The sequence below is a fragment of the Rhinopithecus roxellana genome, chromosome 8 (genome assembly GCF_007565055.1).
Source record: "Rhinopithecus roxellana isolate Shanxi Qingling chromosome 8, ASM756505v1, whole genome shotgun sequence".
NCBI classification, from domain to species: domain Eukaryota; kingdom Metazoa; phylum Chordata; class Mammalia; order Primates; family Cercopithecidae; genus Rhinopithecus; species Rhinopithecus roxellana.
Window position 1 is genome coordinate 129,412,887 of NC_044556.1, and position 13,921 is coordinate 129,426,807.

General features: G+C 40.2%; 1 protein-coding gene and 2 pseudogenes across 1 annotated transcript in view; 1 reads left to right on the forward strand and 2 right to left on the reverse strand.

Annotated features, from left to right (window-relative positions):
• The window catches only part of AXDND1 (axonemal dynein light chain domain containing 1), a 161,920-nt gene that overhangs the window by 84,785 nt on the left and 63,214 nt on the right, over nt 1–13,921 (forward strand). The window contains exon 15 of the mRNA XM_030936362.1: nt 1,718–1,952. Coding sequence (XP_030792222.1) covers nt 1,718–1,952 — 235 coding nt within the window. The remainder of the gene's footprint in view (nt 1–1,717; nt 1,953–13,921) is intronic.
• On the reverse strand, nt 4,680–5,534 carry LOC104672021 (annotated as a pseudogene).
• Nucleotides 13,577–13,921, reverse strand: part of LOC104672020 — a 1,251-nt pseudogene continuing 906 nt past the window's right edge.

The window sequence follows — 13,921 nt, forward strand, 5'->3', positions numbered from 1 at the left end:
GTTCTACTTTCTGTTTATGAATTTGATGACTCTAGGTATCTCATATAAGTGTAATCATACAGTATTTTATTTTTGTGACTGGCTTATTTCCCTCAGCATAATGTTCATCCATTTTGCAGCAAGTGTCAGAATTTTCTTTCTTTCCGAGGTTGAATAATATCCCATTGTATTTATATACCACATTTTGTTTATACATTAATAACATAATCTTTAAGGGGTCGGAGCTTGGAAAATAGATTTCATTGATCAAATTACTATCATGTTATAGTAGTCTGACAAAGGAAAATGTATGTGACATTGAACTACTTCCAAAGTGAATATCGAAATCATTCCCTAATGAAATTGCATAAGATCCCAACAAACCATTTTCTTTTCTTTAGGAATGACTTGAACAGTATATTCTCAGAATTGAAGATATTTCCTGATCTATATACAACATGTCTAGTTTAGTGACTTTTTTTTTTTTTTTTTTTTTTTTTTTTTTTTTTTTACTTTTTATCTGGCAGTTTTAACACATATAGAAAAAATACAAAAAAGTCATATTTCTTCAATTTAGGAATAGTAATAGCTCTCATTTATTAAGCACTTACTTTTTGTGAGGAGCTGAAAATGTGTTTTCCATATATTATCTTACTTATTCTTCATGGCTGCCCTATGATGCAAGTCTTATAATCTTCATGACCCAGATGTGGAAATTGAAGCCTAGGATGTTAAGTAACTTACCTAAGTTATCTATAAAAGGTAAGTGGCGGAGTTGGAATTTGAGTCCAGATCTCTCCAGCTTCAAAGTTCTTACTCCTAATTGCTCTTCTACACTGTCTCCCCATGCTAATTACTCTTATTGAAGGCTAGGTAATGTTTCTATTATCTGAGCACAAATAATGCCAAATTATATATATAAATTGTACCTTATTTTTCCACAAATATTTATTGATATGTCATGTTCAGCACTTGGACTTGGGTTTAGACAGATAAACAAAATGTGAATAAAACACAACCTGTATATTCTAGGAACCTTCCCAGTCTAGTGGGGATCATGTAAACAGATATATTACAACCTTACGAAAGCCAATAGTAATTTTTTTTTTTTTTTTTTTTTGAAATGGAGTCTCGCTCTGTCACCCAGACTGGAGTGCAGTGGCCAGATCTCAGCTCACTGCAAGCTCCACCTCCCGGGTTTACGCCATTCTCCTGCCTCAGCCTCCCTAGTAGCTGGGACTACAGGTGCCTGCCACCTCGCCTGGCTAGTTTTTTTGTATTTTTTTAGTAGAGACGGGGTTTCACTGGGTTCGCCAGGATGGTCTCGATCTCCTGACCTCGTGATCCGCCTGTCTCGGCCTCCCAAAGTGCTGGGATTACAGGCTTGAGCCACCGCGCCCGGCCTGCCGGTAGTAATTAAACATGCTTAGCTTTATAGGACTTAATTGCCTATCTCTACTTTTTTTGTTGTTGTTTTTTAACCACACAGAATTTAATATAATGATTTTCATCCTGGTAAACTATGGGTTATCTCACAGAGTATCAAAATTAGTTTAAATTCATTTTAACTTAAAAAATAAGATATATGTCATATACCACCTCTTTGGAGCATAATAATAATAGGATACGCAACTCCAAAATAGTTGGAAGTCACTGGGGAATAAGCATTAGGTAGACCTTGATAAAATCATTAGTGGATAGATAATATGCTACTCTCCCTCTTCCTTTCACTCTTTAGATCCTGAATGAGAAAAAAGAAGAGTTTACTGGGGATGTTCTACTGTCAAAATATGATACTCTCAAGATTATTAAACATTTACAGGAAAACTGGACAGATATTGGGCTTGGGATATTTAATCGCCATAAAAGTTTGGAGGGGGAGATGCCATCAGAGCAACAGTACATGGAGGAAATTATCAAAAACATACAAAAACTCTACAAAGAATATGAAATAAGAATAAATGGGGACAATGGTAAGAAAATACTCATAATAATTAGATTTCTTGGTATAAAATGTTTCCACAATTATTATTTTCAATACAATTAATATTTAAAATAAAAGTAATACATGCATATAGTTTTAAAAACAAAGCAAAATAAGCAAAGCATTGAGCATCACTTTGAGATATAATTTATATACCTTAGGATTCACCTATTTAAAGTGTATAATTCAATGATTTTTAGTATATTCACAGATATGTGCATCCGTTACTGCTGTCAATTTTAGATTATTTCCATCAAAATAAACCTCAAAAGAAACCCCATACTCTTTAGCTCTCACCCTCTTACCCCCAACATTGTCACTTCAGTCCTAAGTTTGCTTTCCATCTCTATAGATTTCCCTGTTCTGGACTTTCATGTGAATGAATTCATGTACTGTGTGATCTTTTGACTGGGTTCTCTCACTTGGTATAATGTTTTCAATGTTCACTCATGTTTTAGCATTTATCAGTACTTCACTCATTTTTATGGCCTAATAATATTTTATTGTATGTATGTATCACATTTCATCATTTCATCTGTTGGTAGGCATTTGGGTTGTTTCCACTTTTTGACTATGATGAATATTGCTGATATAGACATTTATTACACATTTCCTGGTAGAAATGTTTTCATTTTCCTTGGATATATGCACAGGAGTGAAATTCTTGGTCATTTGATAACTGTGTCTTTATTTTTATTTATTTATTTATTTTTTGAGATGGAGTCTCGCTTTTGTCGCCCAGGCTGGAGTGCAGTGGCCGGATCTCAGCTCACTGCAAGCTCCGCCTCCCGGGTTTATGCCATTCTCCTGCCTCAGCCTCAGGAGTGGCTGGGACTACAGGCGCCTGCCACCTCGCCCGGCTAGTTTTTCGTATTTTTTAGTAGAGACGGGGTTTCACCTTGTTAGCCAGGATGGTCTCGATCTCCTGACCTCGTGATCCGCCCGCCTCGGCCTCCCAAAGTGCTGAGATTACAGGCTTGAGCCACCGCGCCCGGCCGATAACTGTATCTTTAACTTTTTGAAGACTGCCACACTGTTTTCAAAGAGGCCGCATCATTTTGTATTCCTACCAGCAGTGTATGAAGGTTCCACTTTCTCTGCTTGCTTGCTAGAACCTGTCTCACTTTTAAATTCTGGCCATACTAGTGGGTGTAAAATAAAATCTCACTGTGGTTTTGATTTGTGTTTTCCTGATGACTACTGATGTCAAGCATTTTTTAAAGGTTTATTAGCCACTTGTGTGTCTTCTTTGCAGAAATGTCTGTTCAGGTCCTTTGCCTATGTTTTTTTTCTAAGACAAAAATTGAGATTTATGCTATTGATTTATAACATGTATAGAAAGAAAAGCAATTTTCCAAGGTTTCATACTACCAGAGAACAGATACTATTGTTCAACATTAATGAATATTGTGTGTTATTGTGCGCTATTACCACTTGTGTTAGAACTCTAGACAAATGTCCACCAGCTGACAATGTAACTCTTTGAAAATGTCAAACAGAGTGAGACCTATCTGAGATGTTAGTCTGTGAAATAACATTCTATATAAGTGATTCTCAAACTTTAGTGTGATTAGGGATTTGGTGAAGAATGCAGATTCCTGAGCCCTGCCTCCAGTCTTCTTGGTACACTGTGTCTACAGAGAAATGCATAAACTGGCAATTTTAGCAAGCATCCCAGGTGATTCTGATGCCAGTGGTCTACATACCATACTTTTAAAAAAATGTCCTTTATTGGGAGTCCATTAGTAGTTAGGTCTAACATAAATGTAAAACACCCTTTCACACACTCTAATGATTCTTTGCCCATATTTTATTTAGGTTGTCTTTTTATTATTGAGTTATAAGACTGCTTAATATGTTCTGAATACAAGTTGCTTTTCAGATATGTGAATTCTAAACAGTTTATCTTTTTCTCTGGGTTGTCTTTCCATTTTCTTGATAGTGTCCTTTTTTTTTTTTTTTTTTTCTTAACAGAATAAATAAGTCATGTTTAATGCTTCTAGCCTGGTAAAATAAAAAATTAAACATAATCTCTCTATATTTTACTTTTTAAAAATTGATTGAAAGTGTGTTACATGTTAATGGGGCACATGTGAGTATTTGTTACATTCATAGAATGTGTAATGAGCAAGGTCAGGGTATTTGGGGTATCTATTATCTTGAGTATTTATCCCTCCTCTGTGTTGGGAACATTTCAAGTCCTCTCTTCTAGCTACTTTGAAATATACTCCATCTACAATGTTGCTAACTATAGTCACCCTTCTCCCTTACTGAATACAGGGGTATATTTGTTCTATCTAAGTGTATGTTTTTACCCACTAATCAACCTCTCTTTATCCCGTCTCCCACCCACAGACCTTTCCCAACATCTGTTATCATTCTATTCTCTATCTCCACAAGATCAATTTTTTTAGGTCCCACATATGAGTGAGGACATGCAGTATCTATCTTTCCGTGCCTGGCTTATTTCGCCTCACACATTAACCTCCAGTTCCATCCATGTTCATATTTAGCTTTAATTTTAAATAACCATTAAGTGAATTTCCATAATCTGATTTTTGTGTATTTAAAATAGTCTTGTCTCTTCAAATACTAATTTTGAATGGAAATATTCATTGGGAGTAGGTGTAGATTCTACAGTGGCACAAAAAATTCCAAAGGAAGCTACAGACTATGTATAAAATATGTGTTTTAAAGAATGAAGTTGAAGAAAGGTTCAACTTACTACAGGAGGCATCATGCCCTTGCTTGAAGAGGGGATGACAACTCAAAGATCTGGTTTTCTACTGTTCATTCCAAGATTACCGCCACCTGGTGGAGGGGGAGACTTTGTAGGCATGACTTTGCCTAAACTATTTGCACCAGTAGCTCCAATCAAATTTGGAGAAGCTCTTGAGTTTACAAATCCATCTCCCACTGGGCTGCTTCCAGCTCCATTTGGCACTGTGAGCTCTGTAGTACCCAGCATCGCACCTGCATTGCCAGTACCTGGTGGTCTCTGAGGAGCTCCATGGACACATGTCTTATAATATGGTTTGAGGTGGAGAGAGCATGTTTGAATCTGTTAACGTTGAGCTGGCTGCCAAAGATGGGGACACGAGTGAACTCCCTGGGTTAATGTAGGACAAAGCATTGGGGCTGGTCACTGGAACTGTGACAGACATTGAAAAGTTCTGAGGTGGCAAACCAGGTGTGATGCTATGATGCCACATCATATTATCAAATTCCTCATTAATTTTTTTATATTTTTCTGTAAGTGGAGTTAGCACATATGAAGTATCAGGGTCTGAACTGTTGCACCCTCTGTGTTCCTTCTTGTTCAGAGCCTCCACAATATCCGGGTTGGTTCTGCTTTCATAAGGTTAATTCTATTCTGTATACTTGAGAAGAACTTTCTCCGTATCAGTGCTAGCATACTGAAACAGTTTGTTAGAGCTGTTGAAAATGCACAGTCACAGAGCGCACTAAGTTCATAAGCTTTCTTCATTAATCCAAACTTTCTCTTTGTAAAAGTGACCTGTCGGTTCCTTTCATCCATTATGCGTGTGATTTGTATTTTCTTCTGTACCATTTTCAGCTACCTTTCCTTATTTCCTTATATTCCAAATATTTAATACAAAAGTTAATTTTCTTCAATACCGTAATGCATCGTACACAGCTTCTATTATTTCAGCTTCTACTCCAACGGCTATAGCTGAAATTTTCTACAAGATGGTGTCTCCTGGCGCCCACATGCCACAGCCTGGGCCCGCCACCAGCGCTCAGGCGCTGCCTGGAGCCGCCTCCTTCAGCCTGGGACTCGCCTGGACTTCCCGATAGTGTCTTTTTAAGTACAAACATTTTTAATTTTAATGAAGTCCATCCAACTTACCGATTTTATTTTCTTTTTTGTTTGTACTTTTGGTGTCATATCTAAGAATCCTTTGCTAAATTTAAAGTCATGAAGATTTTCGCTTAGTTCTTCTAAGAGTTTTATAGTTTTGCTTTTATATAATGGTATTTGATCCATTTTGAGTTTTTTTTTTTTTTTTTTTTGAGACAGAGTCGTGCTTTGTCATGTAGGGTGGCGTGCAGTGGCACGATCTTGTCTCATTGCAGTCTCAGGCTCCTGGGTTCAAGCGATCCTCCCACCTCAACCTCTGAGTAGCTAGGATTACAGGTGTGTGCCACCAATGTCGACAATTTTTTTATACTCTTTGTAGAGACAGGGTCTCACCATGTTGCACAGGCTGGTCTCAAACTTCCGGGTTCAAGCGATCCTCCCACTTCAGCCTCCCAAAGTGCTGGGATTAGAGGCATAATCCACCACACCTGGCCTTGGGTTAATTTTTATATATTGTGTGAGGTAAGGCTCTAATTTCATTCTTTTGCATGTGGATGTTCAGTTGTCCTAGCACCATTTATTGAAAATAACATTCTTCCTCCGTTTAATAGTCTTGGCATCCTTGTCAAAAATCTGTTAGCCAGAGATCTCTGGGCTTGTTTTGTACTCTTAAGCCTATTCCACTAATGTGTATGTTTGTCCTTGTGCCACATTGTCTTGATTACTCTTGCTTTATAATAAGTTTCAAAATTGAGAAATGTGAGTCCTTTATTCTTTTTCGTGATTGTTTTGGCTATTCTGCATCTCTTGAAATTCTATGTGAATTTTATAATCAGCTCATCAATTTCTATGAAGAAATCAGCTTCTGATGGAGGGATTATGTTGCATCTGTAGATTTGTTTGGGGAGTATTGCCATCTTAACAATGTTAAATCTTCTAATCCATAAATGTGGATTTTTTTCAATTATTTAGATATTTTTCAATTTCTGTTATCAATGTTTTGTAGTTTTCTGAGTTTTATATTTCTTTTTTTTTTTTTTTTTGAGACGAAGTCTCGCTCTGTCGCCCAGGCTGGAGTGCAGTGGCCGGATCTCAGCTCACTGCAAGCTCCGCCTCCCGGGTTTACGCCATTCTCCTGCCTCAGCCTCCTGAGTAGCTGGGACTACAGGCACCCGCCACCTCGCCCGGCTAGTTTTTTGTATTTTTAGTAGAGACGGGGTTTCACCATGTTAGCCAGGATGGTCTCGAACTCCTGACCTCGTGATCCACCCGTCTCGGCCTCCCAAAGTGCTGGGATTACAGGCTTGAGCCACCGCACCTGGCCTATATTTCTTTTGTTAAATATTTTTGAGTATGTTATTCTTCTAGATGATGTTGTGAATGAAATCTCAGTTCCATTTTCAGATTGTTCATTTAAAGTATATAGAAATAGAATTGATTTTATATATTGATCTTATATCTTGCCATGTTGCTGAACTCATTTATTAATTCTAATAGTTTCTGTTTTTTTAGTGGATGACTTAGGATTTTCTCTCTATGAGATCATGTTACAGTGGAGAGAGGGTTTTATGACTTCCTTGCCAATCTGGATTCTTTTTTTTTTTTTTTTTGAGACAGAGTCTTGCTCTGTTGCCCAGGCTGGTGTGCAGTGGTGTGATCTTGGCTCACTGCAACCACTGCTGCCAGGGTTCAAGCGATTCTCCTGCCCTAGCCTCACCAGTAGCTGGGATTACAGACGCCTGCCACACGCCAGGCTAATTTTTGTATTTTTAGTAGAGATGTTGGCCAGGCTGGTCTCAAACTCCTGACCTTGTGATCCACCCATCTCAGCCTCCCAAAGTGCTGGGATTACAGGTGTGAACCACTGTGGCCTGGATTCTTGTATTTATTTTTCTGGCCTAATAGCCCTGGTAAGAACCTCTAGCTGAACAGAAATCATGGGAGCAGATATTCTTGTCTTATTCTTGTCCTTAGGGGGAAAGCATGAGTCTTTCCCCATTAAGTGTGATGTTAGCTGTGGGTTTTTCGTAGATGCCTTTTATCAGGTTTAGGAAATTCTGTTCTATTCCTATTTAATTGAATTCTTTTTTTTTTTTTTTTTTTGAGATGGAGTCTTGCTCTGTTGCCCTGGCTGGAGTGCAGTGGCCAGATCTCAGCTCACTGCAAGCTCTGCCTCCCAGGTTTACGCCATTCTCCTGCCTCAGCCTCCCGAGTAGCTGGGACTACAGGCGCCGCCACCTTGCCCAGCTAGTTTTTGTATTTTTAGTAGAGATGGGGTTTCACCGTGTTAGCCAGGATGGTCTCGATCTCCTGACCTCGTGATCCGCCCGTCTCGGCCTCCCAAAGTGCTAGGATTACAGGCTTGAGCCACTGCGCCCGGCCTAATTGAATTCTTTTACGTGAAAAGGTGTGGGATTTTTTAAAAATGCTTTTTCTGTATTCATTGAGATAATTGCGTGGCTTTTGTCTTTTATTGTATCGGTAGGATATATTACATTGATTTTTGGATATTAATCCAATCTTCCTTGCCTAGGATAAATCCTACTTGGGGCTGGGAGTGATGGGTCATGCCTGTAATCTCAGTGCTTTGGGAGGCCAAGGCAGGAGGAATTCGAGAAGCCAGGAATTTGAGACCAGCCTGAGCCACATAGTGAGATCCTGTGTATATAGCTACATAGCTACTGAGAAGGCTGAGGCAGAAGGATGCCTTGAGCCCAGGAGTTTGAGGCTGCAGTGAGGTATGGTCACACCACTTTACTCCAGCCTGGGTGACAGAGCTCCGGAGACACTATCTCAAAAAAAACATAACCTACTTGATCATGGTATATAATTATTTTTATATGTTTCTAGGTTTGGTTTGCAGGTATTTGATTGAGGAGTTTGCATCTATAGTTATACGATATACAATATATTTATCTGTAGCTTTTCTTTCTTGTGATATCTTTATCTGGTTTTGGTGTCAGTATAATACTGGACTCATGAAATGGGCTGGGAAGATTTTCCTCCTTTTCTGTTATTTTGGAAGAGTTTGCAAAGAACTGGTGCTAATTCTTTTTGAATGCTTGATAATATTTAGCGGTAAAGCCATCTGGGCCTGGGCTTTGCTTCATAGGTAGGTTTTTGATTATTGACTTGATCCGCTCTTTAAGAGGTCTATTTATATTGTCTTTTTTTTTTTTTTCTTGAGCCAATTTTGGTTGTCTGTATATTTAAAAAAAAAAATCGTCCAATTTATAATCCTTTTTATTTCTCCACAGTTGGTAGTAATGCCCCTTTTAAGTTTCTGATTCTAATAATTTGAGTCTTAATTTTTTCTTGGTCAAACTAGCTAAAGGTTTATCAATTTTGTGGATCTTTTCAAAGAACCAACTTTTGGTTTTCTTGATTTTCTATATTGTTTTTCTATTCTCTATTAATTTTCACTGATATGGTTTGGCTGTGTCCCCACCCAAATCTCATCTTGAATTTCCACATGTTGTGGGAGGGACCCTGTGGGAGATAATTGAATCATGGGGACAGGTCTTTCCCATGTTGTTCTCATGATAGTGAATAAGTCTCACCAGATCTGATGGCTTTATAAGGTAGAGTTTCCCAGCACAAGCTCTCTCTTTGCCTGCTGCCATACAGTTAAGATGTGACTTGCTGCTCCTTGCCTTCCACCATGATTATGAGGCTTCCCCAGCCACATGGAACTATAAGTCCAATAAACCCCTTTTCCCATATAAATTACCCAGTCTTGAGTATGTCTTTATCAGCAGCATGAAAATGGACTAATACAGTAAATTGGTACCAGTAGAGAAGAGTGCTGCTGAAAAGATACCTGAAAATGTGGAAGCGACTTTGGAACTGGGTAACAGGAAGAGGTTGAAATGGTTTGGAGGGCTTGGAAGAAGACAGGAACATGTGGGAAAGTTTGAAACTCCCTGGAGACTTGTTGAATGGCTTTGAACAAGATGCTAATAATGATATGGACAATGAAATCCAGGCTGAGGTGGTCTCAGATGGAGATGAGGAACTTCTTGGGAACTGGAGCAAAGGTGACTCTTGTTATATTTTAGCAAAGGGACTGGCAGCACTTTGCCCCTGTCCTAGAGATTCGTGGAACTTTGAACTTGAGAGAGATGATTTAGGGTATCTGGCAGAAGAAATTTCTAAGCAACAAAGCATTCAAGAGGTGACTTGGGTGCTGTTAAAGGCATTCAGTTTTAAAAGGGAAACAGAGCATAAAAGTTTGGAAAATTTGCAGCCTGACAATGTGATAGAAAAGAAAATCCCATTTTCTGAGAAGAAATTAAAGCCAGCTGCAGAAGTTTGCATAAGTAATGAGGAGCCAACTGTTAATCCCCAGACCATGGGGAAAATGTCTTCAGGGCATGTCAGAGGTCTTCATGGTAGCCCTTCCCATCATAAGCCCTGAGGCCTAGGAGGAAAAAATGGTTTAGTGGGCTGGGCCCAGGGTCCCCATGCTGTGTGTAGCCTAGGGACTTGGTGTCCTGTGTCCCAGCTGCTCCAGCTGTGGCTGAAAGGGATCAACATAGAGCTCAGGCTGTGGCTTCAGAGGGTGCAAGCCTCAAGCCTTGGTAGCTTCCATGTGGTATTGAACCTGTGGGTGTACAGAAGTCAAGAACTGGGGTTTGGGAACCTCCACCCAGATTTCAGAGGAGGTATGGAAACGCCTGGATGCCCAGGCAGAAGTTTGCTGCAGGGGTGGGTCCCTCATGGAAAACCTTGGCTAGGGAAGTGCAGAAGGGAAATGTGGAATCAGAGACCCCACACAGAGTCTCTACTAGGGCACAGCCTAGTGGAGTTGTGAGAAGAGGGCCACTGTCCTCCAGACCTCAGAATGGTAGATCCACCAACAGTTTTCACCGTGCACCTGGAAAAGTCACAGGCAGTCATTGCCAGCCCATGAAAGCAGCCAGAAGGGAGCCTGTACCCCACAAAACCACAGGGATGGAACTGCCCAAGACCGTGGGAGCCCACCTCTTGCATCAGTGTGACCTGGATGTGAGACATGGAGTCAAAGAAGATCATTTTGGACCTTTAAGATGTGACTGCTGTCCAGGCACGCTGGCTCACACCTGTAATCCCAGCACTTTGGGAGGCTGAGGTGGGCAGATCACCTGAGGTCAGGAGTTTGAGACCAGCCTGGCTAACATGGTGAAACTCCATCTTTACTAAAAATACAAAATTATCTGGGCATGGTGGCACGCACCTGTAGTTGCAGCTACTCAGGAGGCTGAGACAGGAGAATCACTTGAACCCAGAAGGCGGAGTTTGCAGTGAGCCACGATTGTGCCATTGTACTCTAGCCTGGGCAAAAAGAGCGAATCTCTGTCTCAAAAAAAAAAAAAAAAAAAAAAAATTACCGACACTCCTGCTAGATTTTGGACTTGCATGGGGCCTGTAGGCCCTTTGTTTTGGCCAGTTTCTCCCATTTGGAATGCTTGTATTTACCCAATGCCTGTACCCGCTTTGTATCTAGGAAGTGACTAACTTGCTTTTGATTTTACAGGCTCATAGGCAGAAGGGACTTGTCTTGTTTCGGATGAGACTTGGGAATGTGGACTTTTTTGTGTGTGTGTCTTTTTTTATTATTATACTTTAAGTTCTAGGGTACATGTGCATAACGTCCAAGTTTGTTACATATGTATACATGTGCCATGTTGGTGTGCTGCACCCGTTAACTCATCATTTACATTACGCATATCCCCTAATGCTATCCTTTCCCCCTCCCCCTACCCCACAACAGGGCCCGGTGTGTGATGTTCCCCGCCCTGTGTCCAAGTGTTCTCATTGTTCAATTCCCACCTATGAGTGAGAACATGCAGTGTTTGGTTTTCTGTCCTTGCAATAGTTTGCTGAGAATGATGGTTTCCAGCTTCATCTATGTCCCTACAAAGGACATGAACTCCTCCTTTTTTATGGTTGCATAGTATTCCATGGTATATATGTGCCACATTTTCTTAATCCAGTCTATCATTGATGGATATTTGGGTTGGTTCCAGGTCTTTGCTATTGTGAATAGTGCCTCAATAAACATATATGTGCACGTGTCTTTATAGCAGCATGATTTATAATCCTTTGGGCATATACCTAGTAATGGGATAACTGGGTCAAATGATATTTCTAGTTCTAGATCCTTGAGGAATCACCACACTGGACTTTTAAGTTAATACTGAAATGAATTAAGACTTTGGGGAGACTGTTGGGAAGGCATGGTTGGTTTTGAAATGTGAGGACATGAGATTTGGGAGGGGCCAGAGACAGAATGATATGGTTTGGCTGTGTCCCCCTACCACCAAATCTCATCTTGAGTTCCCATGTGTTGTGGGAGGTACCAAGTGGGAGGTAATTGAATCATGGGGGCAGGTCTTTCCCATGCTGTTCTCGTGGTAGTGAATAAGTCTCATGAGATCTGATGGTTTTATAATAGGGTGTTTCCCTACACAAACTTTCTTCGCTTGTCTGCCTCCATGTGAGACATGCCTTTCAGCTTCTGCCGTGATTGTGAGGCCTCTGCAGCCATGTGGAACTGTAAGTCCACTAAACCTCTTTCTTCTGTGAATTGCCCAGTCTCGGGTATGTCTTTAGCAGCAGCATGAAAATGGACTAATACAGGAGCCTACTACAGGAATAAGTTGAGAAATGATAAGAACCTATCCTAAGACATGGGAATGGAGAAGAGGAAAGAAAAATAAGAGAGATTTTAAAAATGTAGGCTACACAATTCTGTGTGTGAGATAGAGTATTGTAGGATGGCTGTGTTCCTGATTTGCACTGTAAATGGGTCATCCAGTTTATTAAGATTAGAGAACAGAGGAGAAGGAAAAGTGTGGGGGGGCAGATTATGTATTTAGTATTAGACGTACTGACTTTCAAGTAGCTGTGGCACAATTAAGTGGACTTGTTCAACAGGCATATTAGGAATGTGGGAGAAAAATCTTGGATGAAATTTTGGAAGATGCCAGGTGCGGTGGCTCACACCTGTAATCCCAGCACTTTGGGAGGCCGAGGCACGTGGATCACCTGAGGTTAGGAGTTTGAGACCAGCCTGGCCAACATGGCAAAACTCCATCTCTACTAAAAATAACAGAAATTAGCCAGGCATGGTGGTACATGCCTGTAATCCCAGCTGTTCAGGAGGCTGGGGCAGGAGAATCGCTTGAACCTGGGAGGCGGAGGTTGCAGTGAGCCGAGATTGCACCATTGCACCCCAGCCTGGGGGAGAGAGCGAGACTCTGTTTAAAAAAAAAATTAAAAAAAAAAAGAAATTTTGGAAGATATTAGTGTATGTGTTAGTTAAAGCCGTGAATTTTGATGAGATCACCTTGTGGGAAAAATATACAATAGGGATAAGTAAGGACTAAGAATGGATGCCCAACATTTTAAAGGGTAACAAGAGATAGCAGAACAATAGAGATAGGGGGAAACCCAATGGAATTGAGTCATAAGAAGCCAGCTTTGGCTGCATCCCATGTTTTGTATATTTTTTTATTATTTAGCTTAAGACATAGTTGTTTTGTTTTTAAAGACATTTATTCAGTATCACGATCAGACTATTACATTTAGCAATCAACAGCATGGGTGCAAAAAAAAAAAAATTACATTAAAACCCTTTGTTGGAATGCTTTACACTTTCCACAGAATACAAACTCAAATACTGTTATACAGTTAGTCACAATACAGTCCTCAAGTTTTTTGCCCATACTCATCAGTATTTGTCTAAAACATGTCTTCTTTGTAGCACCTAGGCCCTGCCACTACTGTGCTTAGATGAGTTCACAAATCTGTTGTAACCTGTAGCTTCCCTGTCACTTCTCTGGATCTCCTCTCCTGCTAAGCTTTGTTTCCTAATTAAAATCTTCTGCCACTGCCATAGCTACTGCTGCTACTGGAACTGCCATAGCCACCTTGGTTTTGTGGTTTGGCAAAGTATTGGCCTCCACCACCGTAGGGGCCAGAACTTCTGCCTCTGAAGTTTCCTTCCTTCATGGGTCCAAAACTTGAAGACTGATTGTTTTAATTGCCAAAATCATTGTAGCTTCCACCACCTCCAAAATTGCTTCCACTACCACTGCCAAAGCTGCCTCCACCTCCATTGTTACAACTGTCATAGCTGCCACTCCCACCAT